At 53.2% G+C, this 21,734-nt stretch overlaps 1 protein-coding gene across 1 annotated transcript in view; it reads left to right on the forward strand.

Moving 5' to 3' along the window:
* The first annotated feature begins 3,230 nt into the window (after positions 1-3,230).
* LOC140429596 (uncharacterized) overlaps positions 3,231-21,734 on the forward strand; it is a 65,175-nt gene continuing 46,671 nt past the window's right edge. Inside the window, exons 1-3 of the mRNA XM_072516841.1 lie at positions 3,231-3,371; positions 15,638-15,785; positions 16,630-16,732. Of these exons, the coding sequence (XP_072372942.1) occupies positions 3,353-3,371; positions 15,638-15,785; positions 16,630-16,732 (270 nt within the window). The 5' untranslated portion in view covers positions 3,231-3,352. The remainder of the gene's footprint in view (positions 3,372-15,637; positions 15,786-16,629; positions 16,733-21,734) is intronic.

The following is a 21,734-nucleotide window of genomic DNA, read 5'->3' on the forward strand; positions in this document are numbered from 1 at the left end:
GAGAAACTGGCTCCAGAGGCATATGGTGAATCATCTCCTGCACATGAAATGGTTCCTGCAGCGGACCCCCCAATACTCGAGGCCACTCCACCCAGAGACGTGCTAGAAGAGCAGATACATCTGCGTCGTGCAGTTCTACAACGACAGACGAAACATATATCATCCTATCAGATGAGGATGAGTCGCGAATTGGCTCTTCAGTCAAAGATGGCCCATACATCGTCATTTCCAGTGAGGATGACCACCAATTGGGGCTCAAACACAAAATGAAGGAGCAGCACCCAACGTTGGGGACGTTTATCCAACTCAGACACCAGAGTGTGAGCCATTGCAGACTGCTCCTGAAGTTGCAGACTTGACTGCGACCACGCAGTCATCCAAACGTTTGCCGACACTGGACGTTTCACCTGGTGCTGTACGTGCAACTCAGCGTGTGAACATAACCATGGATCAACCAAAACTCACCGGTCCGGCTCAGGCTCTGAAAGCGGCTATGGTGGAGGAAGAGCCAGGGTCAACGTGCACAGCAGACGATCCACAAGCAAATAGTCCAATGGCACAGTCCAGTGGCACAGTCCAGGGGCACAGTCCAGGGGCACAGTCCAGGGGCACAGCCCAGGGGCACAGTCCAGTGGCACAGTCCAGGGGCATGACGGATGCCACCACAATGGCACAGTCCAATGGCACAGTCCAGGGGCACAGTCCAATGGCACAGTCCAGGGGCACAGTCCAGGGGCACAGTCCAGGGGCACAGTCCAATGGCACAGTCCAGGGGCACAGTCCAGTGGCACAGTCCAATGGCACAGTCCAATGGCACAGTCCAGGGGCACAGTCCAATGGCACAGTCCAGGGGCACAGTCCAGTGGCACAGTCCAGGGGCACAGTCCAGGGGCACAGTCCAGGGGCACAGTCCAATGGCACAGTCCAGGGGCACAGTCCAGTGGCACAGTCCAGGGGCATGACGGATGCCACCACAATGGCACAGTCCAATGGCACAGTCCAGGGGCACAGTCCAATGGCACAGTCCAGGGGCACAGTCCAGGGGCACAGTCCAGGGGCACAGTCCAATGGCACAGTCCAGGGGCACAGTCCAGTGGCACAGTCCAGGGGCACAGTCCAGGGGCACAGCCCAGGGGCACAGTCCAGTGGCACAGTCCAGGGGCATGACGGATGCCACCACAATGGCACAGTCCAATGGCACAGTCCAGTGGCACAGTCCAATGGCACAGTCCAGGGGCACAGTCCAGTGGCACAGTCCAGGGGCACAGTCCAATGGCACAGTCCAGGGGCACAGTCCAGTGGCACAGTCCAGGGGCATGACGGATGCCACCACAATGGCACAGTCCAATGGCACAGTCCAGGGGCACAGTCCAGGGGCACAGTCCAGGGGCACAGTCCAATGGCACAGTCCAGGGGCACAGTCCAGGGGCACAGTCCAGGGGCACAGTCCAGGGGCACAGTCCAATGGCACAGTCCAGGGGCACAGTCCAGGGGCATAGTCCAGGGGCACAGTCCAATGGCACAGTCCAGTGGCACAGTCCAATGGCACAGTCCAGTGGCACAGTCCAGTGGCATGACGGATGCCACCAAAGCAAAAAAGAAAAAGGAGCGCGGTTAAACGATCCCTCCCATGAAAAGGAGTCACAGCCATAACCTGCTCACTGATGCTCAGTTTGGGTTCCGCCAGTGCCACTCAGCTCCTGACCTCATTACGTTGGTTCAATGAGCTGAACTCCAGAGGTGAGGTGAGAGTGACTGCCCATAACATCAAGGAGGCATTTCACCGAGAGTGGCATCAAAGAGCCCTCACAAGTAACATTCGTCAAACATGTACCAGGCAATGACCATTTCCAACAAGAGAGTGTCTAATCACAGCCCCTTGACATTCAATGGCATTACCATCACGGAACTCTGTCTTTTCCGGCACTCTACCAACTAGATTTCTCTACTAACCGGAATTTCCTCAACGTGAATCGTACCTTTACTAGCAGAAGCCATTGTGAAGTTACCTGGATCATGTACCTGTAGACAGTATTGTTTTATACTTTCATCTCTGTTTTAACGTACTGGCGATGATTAAAAATACAAAGAGTACTGTTCTTTACTTCCTGAGTACTTGCAGATAATTCAGGCTATAAATTATTGCTCTGTATTCCATGGTAAATGGATCTCTCTATTATCCGGCAATTTAGTGCGGCCACTCCGCCCACCCTGCACATCTTTGGGTTGTGGGGGTGAAACCCACACAGACATGGGGAGAATGTGCAAACTCCACACGGACAGTGACCTGGGGCCGGGATCGAACCCGGGTCCTCAGTGCTGTGAGGCAGCAGTGCTAACCACTGCGCTACCTCTGCACTGTCCATTCTTTACACGTGCTGGATAATAACATTTCTTACTGCTACTGCTTCACTGTCGCTGGATCAAAATCCTGGAACTCCATCCCTAATAGCACTGTGGGTGTACCTACACTGCAACAACTGCAGCGGCTCAAGAAGGCAGCTCACCACCACCTTCTCAAGGGGCAATTACAGATGGGCAATAAATGCTGACCCAGCCAGTGACACCCACATCTCGTAAATGATTTAAAAAAGACCAGTTCAATGGGAGATCGGTCTCACAGAAAATCTGGCTTACGTCCATCTCCAGAAATGTTCTCGCGAACAGAGGCGTGGGTGTTGAGGTGGGTTTTGTGAGCAGCCTTCAGCTCTCCAGGTACAAAAACAGAGAGCAGGACCTTGGCCTCGCTGGCTTTCAGCTGAGTGAGCTGTGAGGGTGGCAGCTCAATCAGGAGTGGCTGGGGAGTGGGTAGGTCAGGAGGAGAGGTGGGTGCCAGGTGTCCCACTGTTGCTTGGACATCCCAGGGGTGCTCTCGATGTTGGTACGATGTCGTATGGCACAGTCAAAGTTGGAATGACCCAGACTGCAGTCGCTAGTGCCTTACTTAGTCAATACACATCGAGCCTCATCAAATGGAGTTGGTAATTTCTAACGTGGAAGTAGGCCTGAAGCTCTCCCCATTTCCTGTGGAGCTGTGCCTTGGTCATGCTAATTCCCTTTGATATCTCGCACTCTGTAGAGGATGTGCCCTCCCATTGTCTGCAAGGCAGGCCCACTTCAAAGGGAGAGACAGACACCTAAAAACTCCTTGAGCTCCACCCCAGCCTTTTACCCCAGGATGTTGTCAATAAATTGACAGCAGCCCTGCCAACAAACCATCAACACATCATTCAGTGCGGGACACACTCCTCCTGCCCCTCACCACACTCTGCATCCTTTCTCTCGCTGTCGGCTCCTGACTCCAGTGGATTGTTTTACTCAAAGAGCAGGGAGAGTGTTTGTGCTGGAGAGAATGGAGCAGGCATCTCCGGGTGAGTTCAAACTTGGGTGATCTATAACTCCACTTCTGTGTGTTGCATTTTTTCCCCCCTTGACTCTGTGCCTAAATCTCTGAGGTTGAGGTCGTTTTGACAAATGACCACTGTCTTTGCTGTACCTTTACATTAAAGTCAGTCACAAATCCAAACCATTGAACTGCAGGAAAGGGCAAAAGAGTGGCAGATGACAATTAATACAGAGAAATGCGAAGTGGTACATTTTGATGGGAAGAATGTTTTACACAGCGAGTGGTTAGGGTGTGGAAAGCCCTGCCTGAGAGTGTGGGTGGAGGCAGATTCAATCGAGGCTTTGAAAGGCAAATTTGAGGCAGCACGGTGGCGCAGTGGTTAGCACAGCTGTCTCACGGCACCGAGGTCACAGGTTCGATCCAGGCCCTGGGTCACTGTCCGTGTGGAGTTAGCACATTCTCCCCGTGTCTGCGTGGGTTTCACTCCCGCAACTCAAAGATGTGCAGGGGAGGTGGATTGGCCACGCTAAATTGCCCCTTAATTGGAAAAAAATTAATTGGGTATTCTAAATTTCTTTATTTTAAAAAATTGAAAGGCAAATTTGATCATCTGAGAAGGAAGAATCTGCGATGTTACAGGCAGAAGGACGGGGAATGGTACTGGGTGAGTTGCTCGTAGGGGGGACTGGCACAGATATGATGGGCTGATTTGTCTCCTTCTGTGCTGTAACCAATTTGGAAAAGGCATTATAAAATGGAAAAGTTGGCATTTTTAATTCAGTGCATGTACAGTCTCTCTCTTCCCGGTTTCTCCAATTTATAACCAATTCCCTTACCTTTATCAATAGCCACCTCATGGCCTTGCATTGTGAAGGGTGATGCACAGAATTGGAATTACTTTGACTTGGTGCGCCATTTCTGTTTTATAAAGCCAATGATTTCGACGGAATATTTTAAACAATCCTTCTTCCACTGAAAGCAGCTTCTTTATATTCACTCTATAAAACCTCTTCTGTATTTTAAATAGCTTGTTTTTTTAAACAAGCTTTTTCAACTTGTCTTTGAAGGTAACAGGGCAAGTTGAGAAAACTTGTTTAAAAAAATCAAGCAGTTTAAAATACAAAAGAGGTTTTATAGAATCAATATAAAGAAGCTGCTTACAGTGCAAGAAGGATTTGATAAATCAAAGTATACAGATAATAATAATTAATAATAATCTTTTGGAGGAGCCAGAGAGGGAGACGGGAATGTTTTCCGCCATAGTGTGTTGTGATCTGGAACACGCTGTCTGGAAGAGCGTCAGAAGCAGTATCCCACATTTACTGCTTCTGTGGGAAAGAGCAGGTAAAACAAAGGTGATTTAACCCCAATGTTCACAATATCCAGCTTTCCCTCCATTCATTTGAGAGGAAGCCATATGCAGTTACCAGGTGCCATCTTCAACCAGAGAATAGCCCAGAGCTCGTTACCCTGCACTTAAATTAAATGTCCATGTCCAACTGAGAGAGGGAAATGGGCCTTAGTGTAATGTCTCATCTGGAAAAACTCTTGACAGTGCAGCACTCCCTCAGTACTGACCTTCTGACAGCATAGCACTCCCTCAGTACTGACCCTCTGACAGTGCAGCACTCCCTCAGTACTGACCTTCTGACAGCATAGCACTCCCTCAGTACTGCCCAGCTGACAGCATAGCACTCCCTCAGTACTGACCTTCTGACAGCATAGCACTCCCTCAGTACTGCCCAGCTGACAGCATAGCACTCCCTCAGTACTGACCTTCTGACAGCATAGCACTCCCTCAGTACTGCCCAGCTGACAGCATAGCACTCCCTCAGTACTGCCCAGCTGACAGCATAGCACTCCCTCAGTACTGCCCAGCTGACAGCATAGCACTCCCTCAGTACTGCCCAGCTGACAGCATAGCACTCCCTCAGTACTGCTCAGCTGACAACATAGCACTCCCTCAGTACTGCCCAGCTGACAGCATAGCACTCCCTCAGTACTGACCCTCTGTCAGTGCAGCACTCCATCAGTACTGACCCTCTGACAGTCCAGCACTCCCTCAGTACTGACCCTCTGACAGTGCAGCACTCCCTCAGTACTGACCCTCTGTCAGTGCAGCACTCCCTCAGTACTGACCCTCTGACAGTGCGGCACTCCCTCAGTACTGACCCTCTGTCAGTGCAGCACTCCCTCAGTACTGACCCTCTGACAGTCCAGCACTGCCTTAGTACTGATCCTGACAGTGCGGCACTCCCTCAGTACGGACCTTCTGACAGTGCAGCATTCCCTCAGTACTGACCCTCTGATAGTGCAGCCCTGCCTCAGTACTGACCCTCTGACAGCGTAGCACTCCCTCTGTACTGACCCTCGAACAGTGCAGCACTCCATCAGTACTGACCTCCTCTGATAATGCAGCACTCCCTCAGTGCTGACCCTCCGATAGTACAGCAACCACTCAGTGCTGACCCTCTGACAGTGCAGCACTCCCTCAATACTGTCCCTCTGACGGTGTAGCACTCCCTCAGTAGTGGCCCTCTGAAGGTGCAGCACACACTCAATACTGACCCTCTGACAGTGCAGCACTCCCTCAGTGCTGATCCTGACAGTGCAGCACTCCCTCAGTACTGACCCTCTGACAGTCCAGCACTCCCTTAGTACTGATCCTGACAGTGCGGCACTCCCTCAGTACTGACCCTCTGACAGCACAGCACTCCCTCAGTACTGACCCTCTGACAGTCCAGCACTCCCTCAGTACTGACCCTCTGACAGAGCAGCTCTCCCTCAGTACTGACCCTCTCACAGTGCGGCACTCCCTCAGTACTGACCCTCTCACAGTGCAGCACAACCTCAGTACTGACCCTCTGACAGTGCAGCACTCCCTCAGTACTGACCCTCTCACAGTGCAGCACAACCTCAGTACTGACCCTCTGACAGTGCAGCACTCCCACAGGACTGACCCTCTCACAGTGCAGCACTCCATCAGTACTGACCCTCTGACAGTGCAGCACTCCCTCAGTACTGACCCTCTGACAGTGCAGCACTCCCTCAGTACTGACCCTCTCACAGTGCAGCACAACCTCAGTACTGACCCTCTGACAGTGCAGCACTCCCTCAGTACTGACCCTCTCACAGTGCAGCACAACCTCAGTACTGACCCTCTGACAGTGCAGCACTCCCTCAGTACTGACCCTCTGACAGTGCAGCACTCCCTCAGTACTGACCCTCTGACAGTGCAGCACTCCCTCAGTACTGACCCTCTGACAGCACAGCACGCCCTCAGTACTGCCCAGCTGACAGCATAGCACTCCCTCAGTACTGATCCTCTGACGGTGCAGCACTCCATCAGTACTGACCCTCTGACAGTCCAGCACTCCCTTAGTACTGATCCTGACAGTGCGGCACTCCCTCAGTACTGACCTTCTGATAGTGCAGCACTCCCTCGGTACTGACCTTCTGACAGTGCAGCCTTCCCTCAGTACTGACCCTCTGACAGCGTAGCACTCCCTCGGTATTGACCCTCGAACAGTGCAGCAATCCATCAGTACTGACCTCCTCTGACAATGCAGCACTCCCTCAGTGCTGACCCTCCGATAGTACGGCAACTGCTCAGTGCTGACCCTCTGATAGTGCAGCACTGCCTCATTACTGACCCTCTGACAGGACAGTGCAGCACTCCCTCAATACTGTCCCTCTGACTGTGTAGCACTCCCTCAGTAGTGACCCTCTGAAGGTGCAGCACTCCCTCAGTACTGACCCTCTGACAGTGCAGCACTCCCTCAGTACTGACCCTCTGACAGTGCAGCACTCCCTCAGTACTGACCCTATGACAGTGCAGCACTCCCTCAGTACTGACCCTCTGATAGTGCAGCACACCCTCAGTACTGACCCTCTGACAGTGCAGCACTCCCTCAGCACTGACCCTCTGACAGTGCAGCACCAGCTCAGTGCTGCACTCTGACCCTCTGACAGTGCAGCACTCCCTCAATACTGACCCTCTGACAGATCAGCACTCCCTCAGTACTGAGCCTCTGACAGTGTAGCACTCCCTCAGTATTGTCCCTCTGACAGGGCAGCACCGCTCAGTGCTGCACTCTGACCCTCTGACAGTTCAGCACTACCTCACTACTGACCCTCTGACAGTGCAGCAATCCCTCAGTTCTGACCCTCTGACAGTGCAGCACTCCCTCACTACTGACCCTCTGACAGTGCAGCAATCCCTCAGTACTGACCCTCTGACAGTGCAGCACTCCCTCACTACTGACCCTCTGACAGTGCTGCACTCCCTCACTACTGACCCTCTGACAGATCAGCAGCCCTCAGTACTGACCCTCTGACAATGCAGCACTCCCTCAGTACTGACCCTCTGACAATGCAGAATTCCCTCAGTACTGACCATCTGACAGTGCAGCACTCCCTCAGTACTGACCAATCGACAGTGCAGTACTCCCTCAGTATTGACCCTCTGACAGTGCAGCACTCCCTCAGTACTGACCATCTGACAGTGCAGCACTCCCTCAGTACTGACCATCTGACAGTGCAGCACTCCCTCAGTACTGACCATCTGACAGTGCAGCACTCCCTCAGTACTGACCGTCTCATAGTGCAGCACTCTCTCAGTACTGGCCCTCTCGCAGGGTAGCAGTCCCTCAGTACTGACCCTCTAAAAGTGCAGTACTCACTCAGTGCTGACCCTCTGACAATGCAGCTCTCCCTCAATACTGACCCTCTCACATTGTAGCAGTCCCTCAATATTGACCCTCTGAAGGTGCAGCACACCCTCAGTACTGACCCTCTGACAATACAGCACTCCCTCAGTGTTGACTCTCTGACAGTACACCACTCCCTCAGTACTGACTCAGATAGTGCAGCACACCCTCAGTACGGATCCTCTGACATTGCAGCACTCCCTCAGTACTGACTCTATGACAGTGCAGCATTCCCTCAGTACTGACTCTCTGATAGTGCAGCACACCCTCAGTACTGACTCTCTGACAGTACACCACTCCCTCAGTACTGACTCTATGACAGTGCAGCACGCCCTCAGTACTAACTCTCTGACAGTGCAGCACTCCCTCAGTACTGACTCTCTGACAGTGCAGCATTCCCTCAGTACTGACTCTCTGACAGTGCAGCATTCCCTCAGTACTGACTCTCTGACAGTGCAGCACTCCCTCAGTACTGACTCTCTGACAGTACACCACTCCCTCAGTACTGACTCTCTGACAGTGCAGCACTCCCTCAGTACTGACTCTCTGACAGTGCAGCACTCCCTCAGTACTGACTCTCTGACAGTGCAGCACTCCCACAGTACTGACTCTCTGACAGTGCAGCACTCCCCCAGTACTGACCCTCTGACAGTCCAGCACTGCTCCAGTACTGGCCCTATGACAGTGCAGTGTTCCCTCAGTACTGTACCGCTGACAGCATAGCACTCCCTCAGTACTGACCCCATGACGTGTACCAGTCCCTCAGTACTGACCCTGTGACTGTACAGCACTGACTCAGTATGGGCCCTCTCACAGTGCAGCACTCCCTCGGTACTGACCCTCTGACAGTGGAGCCCTCCCTCAGTACTGACCCTCTGACAGTGCAGCACCCGCTCAGTGCTGCACTCTGACCCTCTGACAGTGCAGCACTCCCTCAATACTGACCCTCTGACAGATCAGCACTCCCTCAGTACTGAGCCTCTGACAGTGTAGCACTCCCTCAGTATTGTCCCTCTGACAGTGCAGCACCCGCTCAGTACTGCACTCTGACCCTCTGACAGTTCAGCACTCCCTCACTACTGACCCTCTGACAGTGCAGCAATCCCTCAGTACTGACCCTCTGACAGTGCAGCACTCCCTCACTACTGACCCTCTGACAGTGCAGCAAACCCTCAGCACTGACCCTCTGACAGATCAGCAGCCCTCAGTACTGACCCTCTGACAATGCAGCACTCCCTCAGTACTGACCATCTGACAGTGCAGCACTCCCTCAGTACTGACCATCTGACAGTGCAGCACTCCCTCACTACTGACCCTCTGACAGATCAGCAGCCCTCAGTACTGACCCTCTGACAATGCAGCACTCCCTCAGTACTGACCCTCTGACAATGCAGCATTCCCTCAGTACTGACCATCTGACAGTGCAGCACTCCCTCAGTACTGACCATCTGACAGTACACCACTCCCTCAGTACTGACTCTCTGACAATGCAGCATTCCCTCAGTACTGACTCTCTGACAGTGCAGCACTCCCTCAGTACTGACTCTCTGACAGTACACCACTCCCTCAGTACTGACTCTCTGACAGTGCAGCACTCCCTCAGTACTGACCGTCTCATAGTGCAGCACTCTCTCAGTACTGGCCCTCTGACAGTACACCACTCACTCAGTGCTGACCCTCTGACAATGCAGCTCTCCCTCAATACTGACCCGCTCACATTGTAGCAGTCCCTCAATATTGACCCTCTGAAGGTGCAGCACACCCTCAGTACTGACCCTCTGACAATACAGCACTCCCTCAGTACTGACCCTCTGACAATACACCACTCCCTCAGTACTGACTCTTTGACAGTGCAGCACTCCCTCAGTACTGACTCTCTGACAGTACACCACTCCCTCAGTACTGACTCTATGTCAGTGCAGCATTCCCTCAGTACTGACTCTCTGACAGTGCAGCACTCCCTCAGTACTGACTCTCTGACAGTACACCACTCCCTCAGTACTGACTCTCTGACAGTGCAGCACTCCCTCAGTACTGACTCTCTGACAGTGCAGCACTCCCTCAGTACTGACTCTCTGACAGTGCAGCACTCCCTCAGTACTGACTCTCTGACAGTGCAGCACTCCCTCAGTACTGACCCTCTGACAGTCCAGCACTGCTCCAGTACTGACCCTATGACAGTGCAGTGTTCCCTCAGTACTGTACCGCTGACAGCATAGCACTCCCTCAGTACTGACCCCATGACGTGTACCAGTCCCTCAGTACTGACCCTGTGACTGTACAGCACTGACTCAGTATGGGCCCTCTCACAGTGCAGCACTCCCTCGGTACTGACCCTCTGACAGTGGAGCCCTCCCTCAGTCCTGACCCTCTGACAGTGCAGCACCCGCTCAGTGCTGCACTCTGACCCTCTGACAGTGCAGCACTCCCTCAATACTGACCCTCTGACAGATCAGCACTCCCTCAGTACTGAGTCTCTGACAGTGTAGCACTCCCTCAGTATTGTCCCTCTGACAGTGCAGCACCCGCTCAGTGCTGCACTCTGACCCTCTGACAGTTCAGCACTCCCTCACTACTGACCCTCTGACAGTGCAGCAATCCCTCAGTACTGACCCTCTGACAGTGCAGCAATCCCTCACTACTGACCCTCTGACAGTGCAGCAATCCCTCACTACTGACCCTCTGACAGTTCAGCAGCCCTCAGTACTGACCCTCTGACAATGCAGCACTCCCTCAGTACTGACCCTCTGACAATGCAGCATTCCCTCAGTACTGACCATCTGACAGTGTAGCACTCCCTCAGTACTGACCATCTGACAGTGCAGCGCTCCCTCAGTACTGACTCTCTGACAATGCAGCATTCCCTCAGTACTGACTCTCTGACAGTGCAGCACTCCCTCAGTACTGACTCTCTGACAGTGCAGCACTCCCTCAGTACTGACTCTCTGACAGTGCAGCACTCCCTCAGTACTGACTCTCTGACAGTGCAGCACTCCCTCAGTACTGACCCTCTGACAGTGCAGCACTCCCTCAGTACTGACTCTCTGACAGTGCAGCACTCCCTCAGTACTGACTCTCTGACAGTACACCACTCCCTCAGTACTGACTCTCTGACAGTGCAGCACTCCCTCAGTACTGACTCTGACAGTGCAGCACTCCCTCAGTACTGACTCTCTGACAGTGCAGCACTCCCTCAGTACTGACTCTCTGACAGTGCAGCACTCCCTCAGTACTGACGCTCTGACAGTCCAGCACTGCTCCAGTACTGACCCTATGACAGTGCAGTGTTCCCTCAGTACTGTACCGCTGACAGCATAGCACTCCCTCAGTACTGACCCCATGACGTGTACCAGTCCCTCAGTACTGACCCTCTGACTGTACAGCACTGACTCAGTATGGGCCCTCTGACAGTGCAGCACTCCCTCAATACTGACCCTCTGACAGATCAGCACTCCCTCAGTACTGAGCCTCTGCCAGTGTAGCACTCCCTCAGTATTGTCCCTCTGACAGTGCAGCACCCGCTCAGTGCTGCACTCTGACCCTCTGACAGTTCAGCACTCCCTCACTACTGACCCTCTGACAGTGCAGCAATCCCTCAGTACTGACCCTCTGACAGTGCAGCACTCCCTCACTACTGACCCTCTGACAGTGCAGCAATCCCTCAGCACTGACCCTCTGACAGATCAGCAGCCCTCAGTACTGACCCTCTGACAATGCAGCACTCCCTCAGTACTGACCATCTGACAGTGCAGCACTCCCTCAGTACTGACCATCTGACAGTGCAGCACTCCCTCAGTACTGACTCTCTGACAGTACACCACTCCCTCAGTACTGACCCTCTGACAGTGCAGCACTCCCTCAGTACTGACTCTCTGACAGTGCAGCACTCCCTCAGTACTGACTCTCTGACAGTGCAGCACTCCCTCAGTACTGACCCTCTGACAGTGCAGCACTCCCTCAGTACTGACTCTCTGACAGTGCAGCACTCCCTCAGTACTGACTCTCTGACAGTGCAGCACTCCCTCAGTACTGACCCTCTGACAGTGCAGCACTCCCTCAATACTGTCCCGCTGACAGCATAGCACTCCCTCAGTACTGACCCTCTGACAGTGCAGCAATCCCTCAGTACGAAGCCTCTGACAGTGCAGCACTCCCTCAGTACTGTCCCGCTGACAGAATAGCACTCCCTCAGTACTGACCCTCTGACAGTGCAGCACTCCCTCAGTACTGACCCTCTGACAGTGCAGCACTCCCTCAGTATTGACCCTCTGACAGTGCAGCACTCCCTCCGTATTGACCCTCTGACAGTGCAGCACTCCCTCAGCACTGACCCTCTGACAGTGCAGCACCCCCTCAGTACTGACCCTCTGAATGTGCAGCACTCCCTCAGTACTGACCCTCAGACGTTGCAGCACAGCCTTAGTACGACCCTCTGACAGTGCAGCACTCCCTCAATACTGATCCTCGGACAATGCAGCACTCCCTCAGTACTAACCCTCTAACAGTGGAGCCCTCCCTCTGTAATAACCCTCTGACAGTGCAGCATTTCCTTAGTAATGATCCTGACAATGCGGCACTCCCTCAGTACTGAGCCCCTGGCAGCACATCACTCCCACCGTACTGACCCTATGACAGTGCAGCAGTGCCTCAGTACTGACCCTATGACAGTGCAGCGTTCCCTCAGTACCGACCCTCTGACAGTGCAGCCTTCCCTCAGTACTGACCTCTGACAGTGCAGCACTCCCACAGTACTGACCCCCTGACAGTGCAGCCCTCCCTCAGTATTGACCCTCTGACAAGGCAACACTCCCTCATTACTGACACTCTGACAGTGCAGCACTCCCTCAGTGCTGACCCTCTGAGAGTTCAGCACTCCCTCAGTACTGAGACTCTGACAGCACAGCACTCCCTCAGTGCTGACCCTCTGACAGTGCAGCACCCGCTCGGTGCTGATCCTCTGACAGTGCAGCACTCTCTCATTACTGACCCTCTGACAGTGCAGCACTCCCTCAATACTGACCCTCTGACAGGGTCGCACTCCCTCAGTGCTGACCCTCTGACAGTGCAGCACTCGCGCCGTTCTGATCCTCTGACAGTGCAGCACCCGCTGGGTACTGATCCTCTGACAGAGCAGCACTCTCTAATTACTGACCCTCTGACAGTGCAGCACTCACTCAATACTGACCGTCTGACAGTGCAGCACTCCCTCAGTACTGACCCTCTGACAGTGCAGCATTCCCTCAGGACTGACCCTCTGACAGTGCAGCACTCCCTCAGTACTGATGCTCTGACAGTGCAGTCCTCCCTCAGCACTGACCCTCTGACAGTGTAGCACTCCCTCAGTACTGACCCTCTAACAATGGAGCCCTCCCTCATTACTGAACCTCGGACAGTGCAGCACTCCCACAATACTGACCCTCTGACAGTGCAGCACTCCTTCAGTACTGACCCTCAGAAGTTGCAGCACAGCCTTAGTACCGTCCCTCTGACAGTGCAGCACTCCCTCAATACTGATCCTCGGACAATGCAGCACTCCCTCAGTACTAACCCTCTAACAGTGGAGCCCTCCCTCAGTAATAACCCTCTGACAGTGCAGCATTTCCTTAGTAATGATCCTGACAATGCGGCACTCCCTCAGTACTGAGCCCCTGGCAGCACATCACGCCCACCGTACTGACCCTATGACAGTGCAGCACTGCCTCAGTACTGACCCTATGACAGTGCAGCGTTCCCTCAGTACTGACCCTCTGACAGTGCAGCACTCCCACAGTACTGACCCTCTGACAGTGCAGCCCTCCCTCAGTATTGACCCTCTGGCAAGGCAACACTCCCTCATTACTGACACTCTGACAGTGCAGCACTCCCTCAGTGCTGACCCTCTGAGAGTTCAGCACTCCCTCAGTACTGACCCTCTGACAGGGTAGCACTCCCTCAGTACTGATGCTCTGACAGTGCAGTCCTCCCTCAGCACTGACCCTCTGACAGTGTAGCACTCCCTCAGTACTGACCCTCTAACAATGGAGCCCTCCCTCATTACTGAACCTCTGACAGTGCAGCACTCCCACAATACTGACCCTCTGACAGTGCAGCACTCCCTCAGTACTGACCCTCTGAAGTTGCAGCACATCCTTAGTACCGACCCCCTGACAGTGCAGCTCTTCTTCAATACTGATCCTCTGACAGAGCAGCACTCTCTAATTACTGACCCTCTGACAGTGCAGCACTCCCTCAGTATTGACCCTCTGACAGTGCAGCACTCCCTCAGTACTGACTCTCTGACTGTGCAGCACTCCCTCAATACTGACCCTCTGACAGTGCAGCATTCCCTCAGGACTGACCCTCTGACAGTGCAGCACTCCCTCAGTGCTGACCCTCTCACAGTGCAGCACAACCTCAGTACTGACCCTCTGACAGTGCAGCACTCCCTCAGTACTGACCATCTGACAGTGCAGCACTCCCTCAGTACTGACCATCTGACAGTGCAGCACTCCCTCAGTACTGACCATCTGACAGAGCAGCACTCCCTCAATACTGACCCTCTGACAGTGCAGCACTCCCTCAGTATTGACCCGCTGACAGTGCAGCACTCCCTCAATACTGACCCTCTGACAGTGCAGCACTCCCTCAGTACTGACCCTCTGACAGTGCAGCCCTCCCTCAGTATTGACCCTCTGACAAGGCAACATCCCTCATTACTGACACTCTGACAGTGCAGCACTCCCTCAATATTGACCCTCTGACAGTGTAGCACTCCGTCAGTACTGACCCTCTGACAGTACAGCACTCCCTCAGTGCTGACCCTCTGAGAGTTCAGCACTCCCTCAGTACTGAGACTCGGACAGCACAGCACTCCCTCAGTGCTGACCCTCTGACAGTGCAACACCCGCTTGGTGCTGATCCTCTGACAGTGCAGCATTCTCTAATTACTGACCCTCTGACAGTGCAGCACTCCCTCAATACTGACCCTCTGACAGGGTAGCACTCCCTCAGTGCTGACCCTCTGACAGTGCAGCACCCGCTCGGTGCTGATCCTCTGACAGTGCAGCACCCGCTCAGCACTGATCCTCTGACAGAGCAGCACTCTCTAATTACTGATCCTCTGACAGAGCAGCACTCTCTAATTACTGACCCTCTGACAGTGCAGTACTCTCTAATTACTGACCCTCTGACAGTGCAGCACTCCCTCAGTACTGACCCTCTGACAGTGCAGCACTCCCTCAGTGCTGACCCTCTGACAGTGCAGCACTCCCTCAGTACTGACCCTCTGACAGTGCAGCACTCCCTCAGTACTGACCCTCTGACAGTGCAGCACTCCCTCAGTACTGACCCTCTGACAGTGCAGCAGCCCTTCCTCATTACCTCACTGCTGCATCACTCTGTCCAATTTTGTAATTTTCCTTCAATTTGGATCAAAGATCTCGGTTACAATTTCTTTTTTTGGCGAGATTATTTCTGCTGCTGGTTTTTTGAGAAGGGCGGCTTTGTTTAGGGTGGGGGTTATTGTGGTGCTGGTGTTTGGGAGCGAGTGGGGATGTGTCCCGGGCGCTGATTCATTCTCGCTGAATCGTTTTGATTTGCCCAGTTCCAAAGTGTGAGCCCTCACCATCGCGGAGAATCCTTGCCAGTCAGACAGACTCTTGGAGCAATGTCACGGTGACTCTGGAAGACCAACAACTATGGCGGAAATTTAATGAGATTGGCACGGAAATGATCATCAGCAAATCAGGCAGGTAAGACGTCAGAGCAGCCTCGGCCTGTGCAGAGAGGCAGAGGGATACGGGGGTGGGTGAAAGCCAAGGCCAGGGACACAGCTTGTGATGTCAATCAGGATGAGAGCTAACTTCACACCTCATGTTAAGAGGGCTGCCATTTCTTTGATATGTTGGAGGCCTGAGTTTGTTTGGCCATCTTCCATCGGTCGATGTGTAGGATCGGGCTCCTAAACTCACTGTCGTGCAAAGCAATGTGAGGAATGAAACATTCCCAGCAGAATTCCCCAGCTAATTCTGTGGCTGTAGTGGCCAATGACAACCCCCTGATAGTCCAGGGGCTGTGTGCATTGAGTCACTGAGCCTCGTCGACCCAGAGACCCAAGGCCTTTGCTATCACGGAGTGACTGCAACTGGATGAAGAGTCCCTGCAGCTGAGAGTTCAAATCCCACCAATGCAGCATTCCGTTATTTGAATGTAGGGTCGAATGTGATCATAGAAGTTTACAGCATGGAAACAGGCCCTTCGGCCCAACCAGTCCATGCCGCCCAGTTTTTACCATTAAGCTAGTCCCAGTTGCCCGCACTTGGCCCATAACCCTCTATACCCATCTTACCCATGTAACTATCTAAATGCTTTTTGAAAGACACAATTGTACCCGCCTCTACTACTACCTCTGGCAGCTCTCTCGATGGAATATCTCAGCAATGATTGTTCTCTCACACCAGGAATGGTCAGCTGGACAGGAGAGGAAACTGTGGGAGGGAATAGGAAGAATGCGGAGATTCTGAAGAGGAAGGGAAGTTGTCAGTCTGGAAAGAAGAAAGTGATTGATTTGTTTGTTAATGATCTGTGTTCTTTCAGGAGGATGTTCCCTCAGTGTAAGATCAGCATTTCGGGTTTAATGCCATTCTCCCGTTATATGATCATGCTTGACTTGGTCCCAGCTGATGGAATGCATTACAAGGTGAGGACTACAGTGAGTCGGAAGTTCAGGGTACATTGGAGAGTTGGCTTTGGACCTTCACTGCGCCATTTTACTTTCTTTTTAAAAAAATATTTTACTGGAGGTATTTTCAAATATATACAGGGCAGCACGGTAGCACACGTGGCTAGCACTGTGGCTTCACAGCTCTATGGTCCCAGGTTTGATTCCCGGCTTGGGTCACTGTCTGTGCGGAGACTGCACATCCTCCCCGTGTGTGCGTGGGTTTCCTCCGGGTGCTCCGGTTTCCTCCCACAGTCCAAAGACGTGCAGGTTAGGTGGATTGGCCATGATAAATTGCCCTTCATGTCCAAAAAAGGTTAGGAAGGGTTATTGGGTTATGGGATAGGGTGGAAGTGAGGGACTAAGTGGGTCAGTGCAGACCTGATGGGCTGAATGGCCTCCTTCTGCACTGTATGTTCAATGTTCTATGTAACAGAAACAAGCAAACAATAGCAGGAACAGCAAACCATACACAATTAACACTATTCCCCCGTAGCCCCCCTCCACTGCCTCTTTTTACACCCACCCATCCCAAACCCCAAACAAAGCACAAAGAATGCACGCCCCCCCCCCTATCTGCCGACGTGTTAATTTCCCCTTAAAGAAGTCAATAAACAGCCTCCACCTTGTGCAGAATCCCTCATCTGCCGCTCTTATGGCGAACTTGATTTTTCTAGGTGGAGGAACTCTGCCACGTCGCTCACCCACGCCCCACTTTCAGCGTCCTGCCATCACGGCAAGATCCACCTCCAGGCTATCAGGGAGGCAAAGGCTACCACATTGGCCTCTCTCCTTACCTGCACACCCACATCCTCCAACACCCAAAATATCGACACCCACGGGCTCGGCACCACCTCCACTCTCAAAATCTTCGACATTACATTCGCAAACTCTTCCAGAACCCCTCCAACTTCGGACATCTCCAAAACATATGGACATGGTTGGCCAGACTTCTTGCACACCGCCCATACCTATTTTCCACACTGGGAAAAACTGGCTCATCCTAGACCCCGTCTATGAGCCCTACGGACCACCTTAAACTGTATGAGACTCAGTCTTGCACACGACGAGAACAAGTTTATCCTCCGCAGATCTTCACTCCACATCCCGGCTTGCATCGCCCCTCCCAACTCCTTCTCCCAATCACGCTGGACCTCTTCTACCAGGGCGCCCTCCTTCTCCATCAGTCCCCATATATATCTGACACCATGCCCTCGCCTATCTCATCCTCGGACAGCAGCTTGTCCTGTAGCTCTGGAGGCGGCAACCATGGGAAAGAAACCAACTCCTTCCTCAAGAAGTCTCTCACCTGCAGCATTCTGAACTCATTCCCCTTCAGCAGCAAGTACACCTCCTCAAGCTCATCCAATTCCACAAACTTACCCCCCCACAAGCAGGTCTCGAAAACACTCTATCCCCAACTGCGTAACCTCGCATCCAGCCTCATCGGAACAAACCTGTGATTGCCACAAATTGCCGCCCACAAGGCCATGCTCTCCATCCTACAGTGCTGCCGACATGGATTCCACAACCTCAACGCTGATACCACTACCGAGCTCGTGGAGTACCTGGCCAGCGAGAACGGAAGTGGTGCCAACAATAGTGCCCTCTGGCTGGTCCCTTTACCGAAGCTTCCTCCATCCGTCCATACACTGACCTCTCCTCCACCACCGACTTCCGAACCGTAGATATGTACGCCATCCAATAACATTCAGCAGATTCAGCGTAAAAAGAGACTCGGTGCTTCAAGCCCCCCCCCCCCCCCCACCCCAATACCTCGCCACCCCCTCAAAGCCCTAAGCCAATGGTTCAATCACCAACGTAAAGAGCAAAGGGGTGAGTGGTCATGCCTGCTGTGCCCCCTGTTGCAACCCAAAATACTCCATTTTGGCACTATTGGTCCGCACACTCGCCTTAGAAGCCCTATACAACACCCCATTTACCTCCCCTGGCTCCGCTACCAGCTTGCCCTCCTATCCCTCGCCTGCCCCACCACCCTCGCCACCATCTGCCTCTTCAGCTGATGTGCAAGCATCCTGCTCTCCTTGTCCCCATACTCGTACACTGTCCCTCTGGCTCTTCGCAGTTGTCCCACCACCTTCCCCATTGACAGCAGCCAAAAGTCCATTTGGAGCTTCTGCATCTCCATCAGCACCACCCCCTCAGGTGTCGCTGAGTACCTCCGGTCCACTGCCAGAATGGCCTCCACCAGCCTCAGCCTCTGCCCGCTCCGCCTTCACCCTATGCGCCATAATCAAAATAAACTCCCTTCTAACCACTGCCTTCAACACCTCCCACAACACCACCATCTTGGGCGGCACGGTGGCGCAGTGGTTAGCACTGCTGGCTATGGTGCTGAGGACCCAGGTTCGATCCCAGCTCTGGGTCACTGTCCGTGTGGAGTTTGCACATTCTCCCCGTGTCTGCGTGGGTCTCACCCCCACAACCCAAAGATGTGCAGGTTAGGCGGAATGGCCACGCTAAATTGCCCCATAATTGGGAAAAAAATCATTGTTACCCAAAGATTTTTTTAAATGTTAAAATACCGCCGTCGTTCCCCGTCTTATTATGCTTCACATAGTTCTGGATAGCCACCCCAATCTCACAGATCTCCTTATCGGCCAATAGCCCCACATCTAATCTCCACTGGGGCCTCTGGGAGCTCGCCTCCTCCACCCACAAGTCCACCCATTGCGGCGTGTGGTCAGATATCACGATCACTGAATACCCGGTCCCAACCACTCTCGCCATTAGTGCCTTGCTCAGGACACAAAAATCAATCCGGGTGTACTCCCTGTGGACATGCGAAAAGAATGACAATTCCTTCGACCTTGGCCTCTAAAACCACCACGGGTCCGCGGCTCCTATTCACTCCATAAATCCCAACAACTCCTTCGCCATTGCCAACACCCTGATAGATCTGGGTTACATCCGGTTCAGCCTAGGATCCAGCGCCGTATTAAAATCCAGCCCCCCTGATCGGCCGTTGTGTGTCCAGGCCCCTGATCTTAGCCAGGACTCGCCTCATAAACTCCACATCATCCCAATTTGGAGCATAAATGTTCACCAGCACCATAGGCACCCCAATCTCCCGCTTACCATCACAAACCTACCCCCAGGGTCCGCCACTTTGCTCCTCACTGCAAAGGATACCCTCTTATTATCCAGCACTGCCACCCCCTCATCTTCATATCCTGCCCCGAGTGAAACACCTGACCCACCCATCCCTTCCTCAGCCTCATCTGATCTACCATCTTTAAATAAGTCTCTTGCAAAAACACAATGTCAGCCATCAAACTCATCAAATGTGCAAACACGCGTGACCTCTTAATTAATCCCCGAACATTCCATGTAATCCGCCGTGTTGGGGGGGGGGTGCTGTCCCTCCCATCCCTCCCCTCCGATCAGCCATATCTCCGCTTTAACCAGCTCTCCCAGGTCCACGTCCCTAGGGCCTCCCCAAGATGACCGCCGCCATGAATCCCTCAGCAATTGCGCCACACCAACTCTGTTCACATCAGCAACCCACCCCTCCCCCCACCCACCTCCCTCCGTGCCGTCCCTAACAGAAAAAAAGAGAAAGAAAACCACCCAACAACGCCCCAACAACAGATCTGGCCCCCACTTCACTCCTATCCGCTAGCATGGTGGCCCCCACTCGAGGCAACTGCCTTCCCCCTAATCAGTCATACCCCCTCCGCCACATTCCCACTTATACCCACAAACCCCAATAACCCACATGATACAACATTCAACAAGGCTGACAAGCGCCAACACTCCCCCATTGATATCTCCATAGTCCAAAGTTCTTACAAGTCCCCAAGCCTATGGTCTCACAAAAACCTACTGTCCTCCTCAGGCTTTTCCATGTAGAACTGCTGGCCCTGGTATATGACCCACAACCGGGCTGGGAACCGCACTCCAAACTTCACTCCTTCCTTGACCATGTTGAACCCAGCCCGGCACTTAGCCAGCCTCTGCACCCAGATCCTGGTAGATCCAAATCACATTGCCTTCCCAGGTGCACTTTATCATCTCCTTCGCCCACCACAGAATCTTCTCCTTGCCCAGATATCTCTGCCATCATACCACCATCGTCCTCGGCTGCTCCCTCGCCTTCAGCCTCCTCCTCAGTGATGTGTGCGCTCGATCTACCTCAGGGAGTTGGTCAAAAAAAACCTCCCCCACCAGCTACCCAAGCCTGCTTGCTCCATACTTGGCGACCTACATTCCCGCAATGTTTTTGGGCAACCCTGCAATCCGGAGATTCTGCCTCCTTGACCGATTCTCCAAATCGTCCACCTTCTCCCTCAGCTTCCTTTGGCCCTCTGCCACCAGCCTGACCTCTGCCTCCAACGAAGCCAACCGGTCCTCGTGGTCCACCACTGACTCTTCCATGTTTTGGAGCGACGCACATTGTGCCTCCAACTTCTGTTCTTCTCTTTCGGTGGCTGCCCAAATTGGGTCTGCTACTTTAGCCAGGTCCTCCGAGGCCTCCTGCCTTTACTGCCGGAACTTGGCTGTCAAAAACTCCATCAACTGTTCTGTGGACCACCGAGCGGACAACGACGCCACAGAGCTCCCTGCCACCTTTCCTTCTGTCGCACTTTGCGAAAGCTCCTGCTCTGACTGTTACCCCTTTACAGTTGCACTCCTTGTTTGATAGGGCTGAGACATGCCCACCCAAAGGCAAATCCTTAGCTCTATCTGTTCCTGTACTTTGAGCCAGCAAACACTCCTGTGAATGTGTAACAAGAACCAAACAATTCTGCCTCAAGCATTAGCCACAAATGTGCGACCACTCACTCCATGGCCGCCATCGGAAGTCGCCATCTTGCTTTCGTTAAATTGACCGCAGCCTTTCCTCTCACTGTAACCTGGATAAAAGGGACAGGCCGAAAACAACTTTGATCTGTGTGAGGCCCAGGGCCCCAACTATTGGGATCTAAATCTCCAAACTCCACCTGAACCACCCTGTAAC

This window comes from Scyliorhinus torazame, chromosome 1 (genome assembly GCF_047496885.1).
Source record: "Scyliorhinus torazame isolate Kashiwa2021f chromosome 1, sScyTor2.1, whole genome shotgun sequence".
In the NCBI taxonomy this organism is placed as follows: Eukaryota; Metazoa; Chordata; class Chondrichthyes; order Carcharhiniformes; family Scyliorhinidae; genus Scyliorhinus; species Scyliorhinus torazame.